General features: G+C 45.7%; 2 protein-coding genes and 1 pseudogene across 3 annotated transcripts in view; 1 reads left to right on the top strand and 2 right to left on the bottom strand.

Moving 5' to 3' along the window:
• Positions 1–2,090, bottom strand: part of LOC139365874 (probable tRNA(His) guanylyltransferase) — a 7,241-nt pseudogene extending 5,151 nt beyond the window's left edge.
• Positions 2,091–3,406: 1,316 nt separating this feature from the next.
• Positions 3,407–5,530, top strand: LOC139366061 (U7 snRNA-associated Sm-like protein LSm11). Its single transcript, XM_071103149.1, has 4 exons — positions 3,407–3,909; positions 4,148–4,287; positions 4,457–4,540; positions 4,722–5,530. Exons 1-4 carry the CDS (start codon positions 3,420–3,422, stop codon positions 5,148–5,150), a joined length of 1,143 nt encoding a protein of 380 aa, XP_070959250.1. The 5' UTR covers positions 3,407–3,419; the 3' UTR covers positions 5,151–5,530.
• Positions 5,531–7,496: 1,966 nt separating this feature from the next.
• LOC139366497 (clathrin interactor 1-like) overlaps positions 7,497–13,258 on the bottom strand; it is a 46,401-nt gene continuing 40,639 nt past the window's right edge. Inside the window, exons 9-12 of one of the 2 annotated variants that reach the window (XM_071104021.1) lie at positions 12,753–12,818; positions 12,374–12,645; positions 10,335–10,503; positions 7,497–9,874 (exon numbers count right to left, since the gene is read on the bottom strand). In XM_071104021.1, coding sequence (XP_070960122.1) covers positions 9,558–9,874; positions 10,335–10,503; positions 12,374–12,645; positions 12,753–12,818 — 824 coding nt within the window. In that variant the 3' untranslated portion in view covers positions 7,497–9,557. The remainder of the gene's footprint in view (positions 9,875–10,334; positions 10,504–12,373; positions 12,646–12,752; positions 12,819–13,258) is intronic. The other variant, XM_071104022.1, reaches the window with a different exon arrangement.

The following is a 13,258-nucleotide window of genomic DNA, read 5'->3' as shown; positions in this document are numbered from 1 at the left end:
AGTCAGTCAGTCAGTGAGTCAGTCAGTCGGTCAGTGGGTCAGTCAGTCAGTCAGTCCCCCCCAGCTCCTCTCTGGATCTACAGATACACCCCCCAGCTCCTCTCTGGAGTTACAGATACACCCCCCAGCTCCTCTCTGGAGTTACAGATACACCCCCCAGCTCCTCTCTGGATCTACAGATACACCCCCAGCTCCTCTCTGGAGTTACAGATACACCCCCCAGCTCCTCTCTGGAGTTACAGATACACCCTCCCAGCTCCTCTCTGGAGTTACAGATACACCCCCCAGCTCCTCTCTGGATCTACAGATACACCCCCAGCTCCTCTCTGGAGTTACAGATACACCCCCCAGCTCCTCTCTGGATCTACAGATACACCCCCCAGCTCCTCTCTGGATCTACAGATACACCCCCCAGCTCCTCTCTGGATCTACAGATACACCCCCCAGCTCCTCTCTGGATCTACAGATACACCCCCCCAGCTCCTCTCTGGAGCTACAGATACACCCCCCAGCTCCTCTCTGGAGTTACAGATACACCCCCCAGCTCCTCTCTGGAGTTACAGATACACCCCCCAGCTCCTCTCTGGATCTACAGATACACCCCCCAGCTCCTCTCTGGATCTACAGATACACCCCCCAGCTCCTCTCTGGAGTTACAGATACACCCCCCAGCTCCTCTCTGGATCTACAGAAACACCCCCCAGCTCCTCTCTGGAGTTACAGATACACCCCCCAGCTCCTCTCTGGAGTTACAGATACACCCCCCAGCTCCTCTCTGGAGTTACAGATACACCCCCCAGCTCCTCTCTGGATCTACAGATACACCCCCCAGCTCCTCTCTGGATCTACAGATACACCCCCCAGCTCCTCTCTGGAGTTACAGATACACCCCCCAGCTCCTCTCTGGAGTTATAGATACACCCCCCAGCTCCTCTCTGGAGCTACAGATACACCTCCAGCTACTTCCTTGTGTAAGTCCCTTCCATCCAACCGCACCACAATGTAACAGTTTTCAGACAGGTGTCGTCTGTCTCGAAGTTCCGGACGTACTCAAACTTGCTCTTGGCCATTCTGTCGCTGCTGGTGAAAACCCTGGCTACTGGTCAGAGGATGCACGTGTTGATGCCTCCTGGTAATCTACACAGCACTGGACCAAAATTGAGGGTTTTGTGTGAAAGGACAGAGCAGATTAAATCAATGTAGATTCTGTGGGAGAAGAACAAGCAGCACAAGGTTGGCTGTGGTCTTCATGTCAAATTCTGCTTTCTTAATATTAGACATACAGGCAATATTTTAGTGAAGCAAATATGGCAGGTAAGACCAGAAACACACCCACCCACAGGCTCAACCTGGTCTCAGAGCATTTCCTATTATTCTGTACGTAAATCCGAAACACTCCATTTAGTATGATGTTTCGTATGGTATGTATTAATCTGTGGATGTCCATGATCCAGTTCCTGTGATATTACAAATTACAATTCGTATGATATGTTACGAATTTGCAATAAGGTTACATTTGTTAACAAAACATACGATATGTTACAAATTCCAATTTTGTTGTGGCTAACGTTAGCTAGCTGGCTAACAAGGTTAAAGGGTTAATTAAGGTTAGCTAAAAGGGTTAAGGTTAGGGAAAGGGTTAGCTAACATGCTAAGTAGTTGCAAAGTTGCTAAAGTTGTCCGTCATGAGATTCGAAGACGGAATCTTCCGGTTGCTAGACATTCGCGTTATACGCCCATCCATCCACCCTGACAAACCAACCTCCTTTAATTTTTGCCTTATTAAGTAACCTTGCGTCTTATGTAGCCATACTAGAAGGTAATATCAGGCTGACAGGCTAGCTAGCTACATTACCAAAAATATGGGAACACCTGATCGTCAAACATCTCATCCCAAAATCATGGGCATTACTATGGAGTTGGTCCCCCCTTTACTGCTATAACAGCCTCCACTCTTCTGGGAAGGTTTTCCACTAGATGTTGGAACATTGCTGCGGGGACTTGCTTCCATTCAGCCACAAGAGCATTAGTGAGGTCGGGCACTGACGCTGGGCGATTAGTGCTGGTTCACTGTCTGCGTTCCAATTCATCTCAAAGGTGTTCGATGGAGTTGAGGTCAGGGCTCTGTGCAGGCCAGTCAAGTTCTTCTACACCGATCTCAAGAAACCATTTCTGCATGGACGCATTGTCATGCTGAAACAGAAAAGGGCCTTCCCTAAACTGTTTCCACAAAGTTGGAAGCACAGAATCCAAACCATGAAAAACAGCCAGAGACCATTATTCCTCCTCCACCACAAAACTTTCATCCATCTGACTGCCAGATGGTGAAGTGTGATTCATCACTCCAGAGAACGCGTTTCCACTGCTCCAGAGTCCAATGGCAGCAAGCTTTACACCACAGCAGTCGACGCTTGGCATTGCACATGGTGATCTTTGGCTTGTGTGTGGCTGCTCGGCCATGGAAACCCATTTCATGAAGCTCCCGACGAACTGTTCTTGTGTTGACGTTGCTTCCAGAGACCGTTTAAACTTGGTAGTGAGTGTTGCAACCGAGGACAGACGATGTTTACGCGCTACGGCGGTCTGAGCATGTGTGGCCTACCAATTCGCGGCTGAGCAGTTGTTTCTCCTAGACGTTTCCACTTCACAATAACAGCACGTACAGTTGACTGGGGTAGCTCAAGCAGGGCAGAAATTTGATGAACTGACTGACATGTTGGAAAGTACCACGTTGAAAATCACTGAGCTCTTCAACAAGGCCATTCTACTGCAGATGTTTGTCTATGGAGATTGCATGGCTATGTGATTTTCTAGACCTGTCAGCAACTGGTTTGGCTGCAATAGCCGAATCCAATAATGTGAAGGGATGTCCACATACTTTTGTATATAGTGTATTTACAAATGGTTGTCATCCTCTTCGGTCCATGATTTTAATTATTCCTTAAAACAATGGTATAACTTAGTTTACTTTAGGTGAATCAATGTAAGTGGTGCTATTGTCGACGCTGTGCTGTAAGTTATTAATATAAATGTTTTTGTGAGAATGTAGCTGACAAAGGACAGAACACAAGTTATTTTCGCCAGTGATTGTATGCAGTCCATCCATCAAATAGGTCCTCCACGAACATATACTTCGAATTTCTGTTCCGGGACAGTATCTCATCTACGATCTCAATACAAAAAAGTAAGAAACAAAAACAAGCGATTATAAAATGTTTTTGTTGATTTTCTTTTGGTTCGGTTTCTGTGCCTAATTCCCTTTTAAAAAATAATAAAAAACAAAGCTTACAGACGACTAATATGTAATTTTGTTGCAGCTGCCTCAAATCTGCTGCATGATCCTTTAGCGCCCCCGCCTGGTGAAAATAGAACAATGAAGCGGAAGAAGACCACCTTTCCCATGATTCTTAGCGTCGTGCATGTCTGCATTTGTTTTGAACATGGAGGAGAGGGAAAGAAGAGGAGATAAACAACAAAAATGTCCAGAATCAGAAAAGAAAGAGAGAGAATCAACAAGTGCATGTGCTTCAGATGCAACCGAACATACGGCAGAAGAAGAAGATGATATCGCGGCAAAGTTGGACGTCACCTCCGATAAATTTGATCCACTCCTGGCGCTATACTCGACTACAGTGCCTCTTCCATACCCAAACGTGAAATGCTTCAACAACATAGCCGAGTATGAGAGCTTTCTAAAGGGGGGACGGGGCCGCGCCAAGCCGGAGAACGTGGAGAAAAAACAGAGGAAAGCCAGGAAAGGTGTAGCAGATCCGGAGAGGATAGAGAAACTGAAGAGGTTGATGGTGAACAACCCGATAGTGGGAGAAGATGGAGAGGAGGGGACCAGCGGCACTGCCCGCCGTTGTAGAATACAGAAGGCTGCCAAGAATGTCCTGACCAGGATGTCTCGTATGTCGTGAATTATTTCTACCTATTGTAGGCCTGCTCTGAATCCTTGAGTTTTTGGTGGTGTGGTTTCAGATCAAAACATGACCTCTTTCATTCTTACTTATGATCATTGTCTCATATTGTTACATATTTAGGCAAATTAAAACTCTTCATTGATATGTGGGGCATTATTGATGAGTCAAACTTGTGATTGACAGCCAGGTGAATTCTATTTAATGTCTACTTCCTGTTTATACAGTCCATACAGGAAGTCCTCTGGGGGAGATGCACCGCTGCGTGCAGGAGAGGATCAGAGTGAAAGTTCACATCAGAACCTTCAAGGGGCTCCGTGGAGTGTGTTCTGGCTTCATAGTGGCCTTCGACAAGTTCTGGAACATGGTGAGAGCTCTTACCCGGTCCCTACCCATGCCCTCCACCGCCTTTCGACAGGTGGCTTGCAGACTAGACTATAGTCTTATGTAAGACAGTGCTCAAATAGCCTTACACATCGCTGTCCTCTCAATCTCTCCCCTCACCCTCTATTCCCTCTCCTCTCTCTCCATGTTAGGCGATGGTAGATGTAGATGAGACCTACAGGGAACCTCTGCTGGGTGAAGCTCTCTACCACGAGAAGGCCCTCACAGTCACACGGGTAGGTCTGGTGCCACCGAAAGACTCTGATCCTCTAGTCTAGTGGTGCATTCTAGAGAATGTTGTCTTGGATGCAGATGATGACATTTCCAGATCATGTGCCACTCACTAAAAAAGGTACAGCCATTATCATTCTCTGCAATCAGAAAACAAACTCATTAGCTATCCCTCTCCTTCCCTAGCTCTTTGACAAGCTGAAACTCCAGGAGAGTGCGGCGCTGAGAGAATATGAGGAGAAGAAGAAGCAGATAGACAAGAAGAAAGCTGAACCCTTCCATCCCCCGCCTGAGACCCAAACCAGAGACCGCAGACGAGGTGACCCCAATAGAGGGGACCCCAGAAGGAGAGGAGACCCTAGGGCAGTGGATCCCCGACTTGCAAGGGCCACAGTTGGGCCCCCAGTGGGCGATGACCCCGGAGCCCTAGGGGTCACAGGTAAGACCCAGGGGTCAAATGTTAAAGGTCATGAGTCAGGGACTGAGGGGCCGAAGAGAAGAGGGTCCCAGAAGAAAGAAGTGTCCCAGCCCTACGGGAGGGTTCATACGCGCCACGTCAACCAGCTCTTCATACGGGGAGAGAACGTGCTTCTAGTCAACCTACAACCACTCTGAATCTATTGTGTGTTCTAGCCAGCAGGGGTGGCAACCTAGCCTGGACCTGGAAGCCAGTCTGTTCCTGCTCTCTTGCCAACTCCTTTTGGAGCTTTCATGCCAAACATGAGCAGAAACCGACACTGCCACCCAGGCTAGTGGCCACCCGGGCTAGTGGCCACCCGGGCTAGTGGCCACCCAGGCTAGTGGCAACCCTCCAGGAAAGTTACTTGACCGGAAGGTCCAATGCGTTGAAGTTTTACCAAGACCCATCCACCAAGACCTACAGTATCTACACTGGTTTAGACCAACCTGGAAGTCTCACTGCTACTGCATATCATATTGATATTCTCTGCTTTACGCAGACAGACATTAACTAGAAATAAAACATGAACTACCAAGCTGTCTTCTCTTGTCGTTTCTCATCTGGTCTTTGCCTCTGGGTCATATGAAATATGAAACACAGTATTGAAATGCAGGCATGGTGTGCACAACTGTAAATAACCACCAGAGGGCACTATACTCATTCGAATGCAGGCATGGTGTGCACAACTGTAAATAACCACCAGAGGGCACTATACTCATTCGAATGCAGGCATGGTGTGCACAACTGTAAATAACTACCAGAGGGCACTATACTCATTCAAATGCAGGCATGGTGTGCACAACTGTAAATAACTACCAGAGGGCACTATACTCATTCTAATGCAGGCATGATGTGCACAACTGTAAATAACCACCAGAGGGCACTATACTCATTCGAATGCAGGCATGGTGTGCACAACTGTAAATAACCACCAGAGGGCACTATACTCATTCGAATGCAGGCATGGTGTGCAGAGGACATTATAGATTCATTCTAAGACATCTCACTGAGTCGTTGGAAAATAAACATAAATATTTAAATGATTGTAAAAAGTGTTCATATAAAGATAGAACTGTAAAGAGAAATGGGAATTTCTTTGATTTCACTTTATCCGGATATAGTGAGGATTAAAATGTGATCTAAAAGTAGCCTAACCTAATAAATGTCGTAAATATGCAGATTATAATCTCAAACACAACTGCATCAATGCAGAAACCCATAAATGTCATCCATGCTATGCCCAGCCTGCCAACTCCAGATAACACATGGAGGAAAGCCTACTGTTAGTCCCATTATCTTGCTTTTCTCTGTCAGAGCAGAAATGGCAGCGTGGTCTGGTCTCAGAGGACCTCGTGTGTGTGTTATTCATAATGGAGAAGCTTCAGATGGCACTAAGCAGCAACTCTTATTTGTCTAGACATTTCAGATTGTGCTTTATTCTTTCATGGCCACATCAGCTTGATTGCAGGTCATTGGTTTTGTGTAGCTGCTGCTTTGTCTATAAACTAGGTCACCCAAGGACAATAAACCTGAACCTTCAGTATTGCACATTTTCCATAATATCTGGGAGCTGTGTTGTGCAGTATATGTTAATTGTTCAAACTGTGTCTGAGACAAGACATTATCCTGCAGTACCTGGCTTTACTTTCTTATATCTCAATCTGATCTATTAATTCCCAAGCCAAGGTCCTCCACATGGTTGCATACCGATGCACTGGCCAGATGGCTGTACTGTGTGTGTGTTGGGCTGCACTGTGTGTGTGTGTTGGGCTGCACAGTGTGTGTGTAAGGCTGCACAGTGTGTGTGTAAGGCTGTACTGTGTGTGTGTAGGGCTGCACTGTGTGTGTGTGTAGGGCTGCACTGTGTGTGTGTAAGGCTGTACTGTGTGTGTGTAAGGCTGTACTGTGTGTGTGTTGGGCTGCACTGTGTGTGTGTGTGTGTGTGTGCGTGTAGGGCTGCACGGTGTGTATGTGCGTGGTGGGGTTGTATGTATGTGTCTGTAGGGCTGCACTGTGTGTGTGTGTGGGGGGGGGCTGCGCTGTGTGTGTGTGGGGGGGGGGGCTGCCCTGTGTGTGTGTGTGTGTGTGGGGGGGGCTGCACTGTGTGTGTGTGTGTGTGTGTGTGTGTGGGGCGGGCTGTACTGTGTGTGCGTGTGTAGGGCTGCACGGTGTGTATGTGCGTGGTGGGGTTGTATGTATGTGTGTGTAGGGCTGCACTGCGTGTGTGTGTGGGGGGGGCTGCCCTGTGTGTGTGTGTGTGTGTGTGTGGGGGGGGGGGCTGCACTGTGTGTGTGTGTGTGTGTGTGTGGGGGGGGGGGGGGGGGGGCTGCACTGTGTGTGTGTGTGTGTGTGTGTGGGGGGGGGGGGGGGGGGCTGCACTGTGTGTGTGTGTGTGTGGGGCTGCACTGTGTGTGTCTCAGCAGGTTCCAAGGCCACTGCTCTACTCCAATGCAGTAGTAACCATGTTGGTCTTAAGTGAAATAAACACTTCATTACCAAACTGTAATCAACTGTTTTAATGTCAGATACAGGATCATGATGGGCCAATCAAATCAAACAAAAACAAAAACGACATCTTCAAGGCTTCTTTCGTTGGTGATGCTTCACTTGTTCTTTTTACACATTTGCATGAACTAGTGTTTTCTTTCCAGTAACAATCCCACATTACCAAAGATCTCAGAACAATTGTAATAAGTAGAAAAAAATTAAATAAAATGAGAGAATAAACAACCCCCTAAAGACATAATCTCTTAGAAAAAACAAACAAGAGTGGATAGATTTTGGTCGTTTCCAACAGGTAATGCCTCCTCTCAGACAGACTACTGTGTGTGCAGGGTTGGGGTCAATTCATAAAGTAAACCAAATTGTAAAATATCTAATTGAAGACAATTGGAATTTCAGTGTACCTCCAGAATTGAAATGGAATTGACCCCAACTCATGGAAGACTGCGCCTGAGGAGTCTACATGTGAGGTACTTCACTGGCCTGGTACAGATGGTCCTGACTTCAACATGTACAGAGTGTGCATCCCAAATTGCACCCATGTCCAATATAGTGCATGATATTTGAGCCGAGTTCTATGGGCCCTGGTTGGAAGTAGTGCACTACAAAGTGAATAGGGTGCTATATGGGATGAACCCCCCAAAAATAAAAATCCTCTCCTTAATCTGGACCGTCTGAGAAACCTCCTTCAGAGATACTGTATGCTCTGGGGTGACGTTTCCCCCAAGTACAGATCTAGGATCAGCTTACCCTCTCACAATCCCAACCATTGGGAGTGGGGGGGGGGGGGATGCAAAACTGAACCCGGATCAGCATCTAGGGGCAACTTCCCCTACTCCCAGAGGGCGCAGTAAGAACCACACATACATACTGTGCTGTAGACTCCTAACCACTGTATCGTCTGTCTCCTGTAAGTTATAATGAAGGAAAAAGGTCTCCGTCTCACAGGCACCATGTGCTGTACTTAAAGAACACAGCCCACCAGGAGGTTGTTCCTACAGCTACTGATTATCTTACTTGGATGCAAGGAAAAAAAGGTTATAGTTCTTTAAAAAATATATACCCATAAGAAAGGCCACAAAGGAGATCTGTGTTATCATTACCACAGCTTCCTTATTTCTCATTCATTCACTTATTAAATCCATCCATCAATAAACGATTGATTGATCTGTTAAATCTAATATTGAACAGAAATTCCACATTGGGAGTGTGGAACGCTGATATATAAAGTAAGTATTAAAAGACTGACTCCATCGCAATGTACCTTGCCATAGCAACGTCTTGATTGACATCTGATTCCGTCCAATCGACACACACTTCTTCACGGCATCATCATATCATAGTCAAGAACTCAATAACTTATTTGTCCGTTTCATTATAGTAATATTTACAGTGGTAGGGAAGGGACAGGTCGAGGTAACATTCTAAAAGAGATGGGGAGTTATTGGGGTGGGATTATGATATGAAACTATCTTTTTGCTACTCTGGACATTTAAAATGGTTAAGGAAAGCAAAACCTCTACTGACATTGTCTTCAAGGAAGATTCATATGGGCAATTCCATGGTAACACAATGATTTTTAAAATGCAATTCAAAACAACATTATTGCAAAGTTAAGCCATACAAGTTTAAAAGTCATCCTTGTGCATATAATTGTATGGGTTGTTTAACTTTGAAATCATTGGTTTTTGTTTGGCTTACATTTCAAAGTAAAAAATCTCATTTTGTTACGGTTTCTCACTCCCTCCCTCTTAGTTGTTCTCTCTTTCTCTCCGATTCAAACCCGAACAGCACACAACCGTTACTGGACACCCTCTTGGAACTTGATTCCAAGTTCCAACTTTTTAAAACATACATACATTCATGTATATTCATATCTCTATACATCACTTAAAGGAGAGAAACAGGAAGTGGAGGGGTGGCAGTCAGTATTTGATATTTGACAACATTCAAGTACTCTTTGTTTGCAGCTCTTTACAATCCTTCACAGACGGTCGATTGGATGGAGAGAAAAATAGAAACAACAGCCCTCCCTCCTCCTCTCTTTCACTTCTCTTCCCTCACTTCCTGAAGTTGCAGAAATCTGCAAATGCGTCCAATCCTTGCTTGGGCTGCTGCTGTACCATGCCAGAGCCCATAGACATGGCTGGCATCCTGATCCCCATGCCCATAGCACCAGGCATGCCCATGGTCATGTTAGCCTGGGGCATGGAACCCATGTTCATGCCCATTCCCATCATGCCCTGGCTGTGGGCCATGCCCATCCCAGCACCAGGGTGCATCATGGGTGTTGTTGCCGGTCTGATGGGGGCGGTTGCGAGGCCCATGCCGGCGAATCCCTGGGAGAGCATGTTGATGGGTGGGAGGGGCTGGCCTCCTAGAAAAAAGAAACGGGAAGAAGTGGAGTCAGAAGACCGCATGGCCTCACACACACAGGTTCACACACTCTCCTCATACACTCCACAAGTTGTACCAAGCATCCTTCTATTCCATACTGAACAAGGAATCCCAAGTATAGAACTCTTAAGGTTAAATAAAAATGAATTAAAAAAAACAATTCTACCATTCTGACTGAACCGAAAGCCTTGTGCCCATCCTGATAACAGGAAGAACGTTCTAGACCCTGGGGATCTTGGATGCTCCACAACTGAATGGTCTTGTGCCCATCCTGATAACAGGAAGAAAGTTCCACACCCTGGGGATCTTGGATGCTCCACAACTGAATGGATCTCAAATCAACATTTTGTTCAACAGACATTCAGCAGCGTTTTGAACACCCTCCAGACAAACACAATACTCGTTCTATCCCAGTCTATACTACCACACACTTGGCTCACCTTGGAGTGTGTTGAGGGTGGGCTGGACAGGTTTGGGGGGCTGCACGCCAGGTGCCAGGAAGTCCAGACTGATGTTGACCGACGAGTCAGACCAGGTGGAGGGGATCGCTGACCCCATGGTACCCAGCATGACTTCATGCTGCTGGGGCTGCAACGGCCCGCCCATCAACTGGAAGGGGGGGGGGGGGGGGGCGACAATTTGGTAGACAGTTCCAATAGATAGTAATATTAGAGGTACCTATATAATGGTGACATATGGAGGTTAACCTTTTGTGACTAGGGGGCAGTATTTTCATTTTTGGAAAAATAAAGTTCCCGTAGTAAACAGGATATTTTGTCAGGACGAGATGCTAGAATATGCATATAATTGACAGCTTAGGATAGAAAACTCTCTAAAGTTTCCAAAACTGTAAAAATATTGTCTGTGAGTATAACAGAACTGATATTGCAGGCAAAAGCCTGAGAAAAATCCAATCCGGAAGTGACTCATCTTTTGAAAGCTCTGCGTTCCAATGCGTCCCTATTGAGCAGTGAATGGGCTATCAACCAGAATACTTTTTCTCCATATTCCCCAAGGTGTCTACAGCATTGTGACGTAGTTTTACACATTTATGTTGAAGAATACCCGTAAGCGGCTACATTGCGCAAGTGGTCACCTGATGGCTCTCAGAGTGATTCTCCCGTAAAATACAGAGGTAGCCATTATTCCAATCGGTCCTACTGAAAAACCAATTGTCCCGGTGGATATATTATCGAATAGATATTTGAAAAACACCTTGAGGATGGATTATAAAACAACGTTTGCCACGTTTCTGTCGATATTATGGAGCTAATTTGGAATATTTGTAGGCGTTTTCGTGACTGCAATTTCCGGGCGATTTCTCAGCCAAGCGTGAAGAACAAATGGAGCTATTTCGCCTACAAAAATAATATTTTTGGAAAAAAGGAACATTGGCTATCTAACTGGGAGTCTCGTGAGTGAAAACATCCGAAGCTCATCAAAGGTCAATTATTTAATTTGATTGCTTTTCTGATTTCCGTGACCAAGTTACCTGCTGCTAGCTGGACAAAATGCTATGATAGGCTATCGATAAACTTACACAAATGCTTGTCTAGCTTTGGCTGTAAAGCATATTTTGAAAATCTGAGATGACAGGGTGATTAACAAAAGGCTAAGCTGTGTCTCAATATATTTAACTAGTGATTTTCATGAATAGGAATACTTTCTAGGAATATTTATGTGCGTTGCGTTATGCTAATTGGTGTCCGTCGATGACTAAACCAAGCTGGTCTTTAAGTAGGTCAGGTTTTACTATTCTGCTAAACCAAGCTGGTCTTTAAGTAGGTCAGGTTTTACTATTCTGCTAAACCAAGCTGGTCTTTAAGTAGGTCAGGTTTTACTATTCTGCTAAACCAAGCTGGTCTTTAAGTAGGTCAGGTTTTACTATTCTGCTAAACCAAGCTGGTCTTTAAGTAGGTCAGGTTTTACTATTCTGCTAAACCAAGCTGGTCTTTAAGTAGGTCAGGTTTTACTATTCTGCTAAACCAAGCTGGTCTTTAAGTAGGTCAGGTTTTACTATTCTGCTAAACCAAGCTGGTCTTTAAGTAGGTCAGGTTTTACTATTCTGCTAAACCAAGCTGGTCTTTAAGTAGGGCAGGTTTTACTATTCTGCTAAACCAAGCTGGTCTTTAAGTAGGTCAGGTTTTACTATTCTGCTAAACCAAGCTGGTCTTTTTTAAGTAGGTCAGGTTTTTAACATGCACATATTATCTATGCAAACAACCTTGTATTAGATTGAATGGTTTTCTGACTCAAACGGGTTCCTTCTCATTGTGTGTGTGTGTGTGTGTGTGTGTGTGTGTGTTTGTCCCTAGGGAAGGTGGAGCATCTGCAAACCTTGGCTCTCTGCCGTTTCTCTCTCGTGTGTGTTTCTCTAAAGCACAGGCAGTTACTGCCACTCCTCTCATTAACAGTGGATCAGACACAATAAATACAATTTACGATGTAAATTAATGTACTGTCTGTCCTGTATTCTTACCAGTGATCTGGACTGTGGCATGGTGCTGCTGATGGTCTGTGTGTTGGTCATATTAAAGGTGAGGCTCTGAGAGGCAGAGAGCGACTGGGTCTGACCTGGACCCATCAGATCAAACAGGTCAGCGGAGGCTGGAGCTGGTGCAGAGCTGGCCGACAGAGCCCCAAACAGGTCAGTGTTGCTGGGGGCCAGAGGTTGGGCGAAGGGGGTGGGGACATGGGCCTGGCCACCAGGGAAAGCATTCCAGTCCCCAAAGTCACCGTTCCCACTGGAGGCTGGAGAGGAGAAAAGAGAAGAAAAATGTTATAGTGGATAAACTAGACTATAAAAAAAATTATAAACTATAAAAATCTCTGAATATTCTAATGCTTTCTAAACTCACCAGGTACTGTGGAGAGGCCGACAGAGGCAGCAGGAGAAGAGAAATCAGCAAATCCTCCTATCAGGTCTGGAAAGAGACATGCATACAACACTTTAATGAGTGAATTGTGACAGCTTCCAGACACGGGCCCAGAGACCCTCCATGATGTCCTGTAACTACACTACCTCCCCATAACCCTCCATGATGTCCTGTGTCATGACGTGGCCCTCTTTGGGTATAGCGACTGCCCCCCCTTCTTACACCCAAGTTCTGTTATCTCAAGGTCGTAAATTCCAGAAGGAGACTCTCTCCCTCATGGCCATGCAGAAAGAGACAGAGAGAACAAAGGAACTTCTTATACCTCACAGAACTTGAGAACTGAACAATGTCCATGTTTTGGAGAATATTTAAATGATTGGTGGAGAAGCCAGCTACGACCGGTCCATTTTGTTTTATGATCGTGACCTCAGAAAAGACAATACAGCCACATTACCATAACTCTGCTTATACAGAAGCCTCCGTTCTGA

The sequence above is a fragment of the Oncorhynchus clarkii genome, chromosome 14 (assembly GCF_045791955.1).
Source record: "Oncorhynchus clarkii lewisi isolate Uvic-CL-2024 chromosome 14, UVic_Ocla_1.0, whole genome shotgun sequence".
Taxonomy (NCBI): domain Eukaryota; kingdom Metazoa; phylum Chordata; class Actinopteri; order Salmoniformes; family Salmonidae; genus Oncorhynchus; species Oncorhynchus clarkii.
The sequence above is the reverse complement of the archived record's forward strand: the minus strand, read 5'-3'. Positions and strand labels throughout refer to the sequence as shown.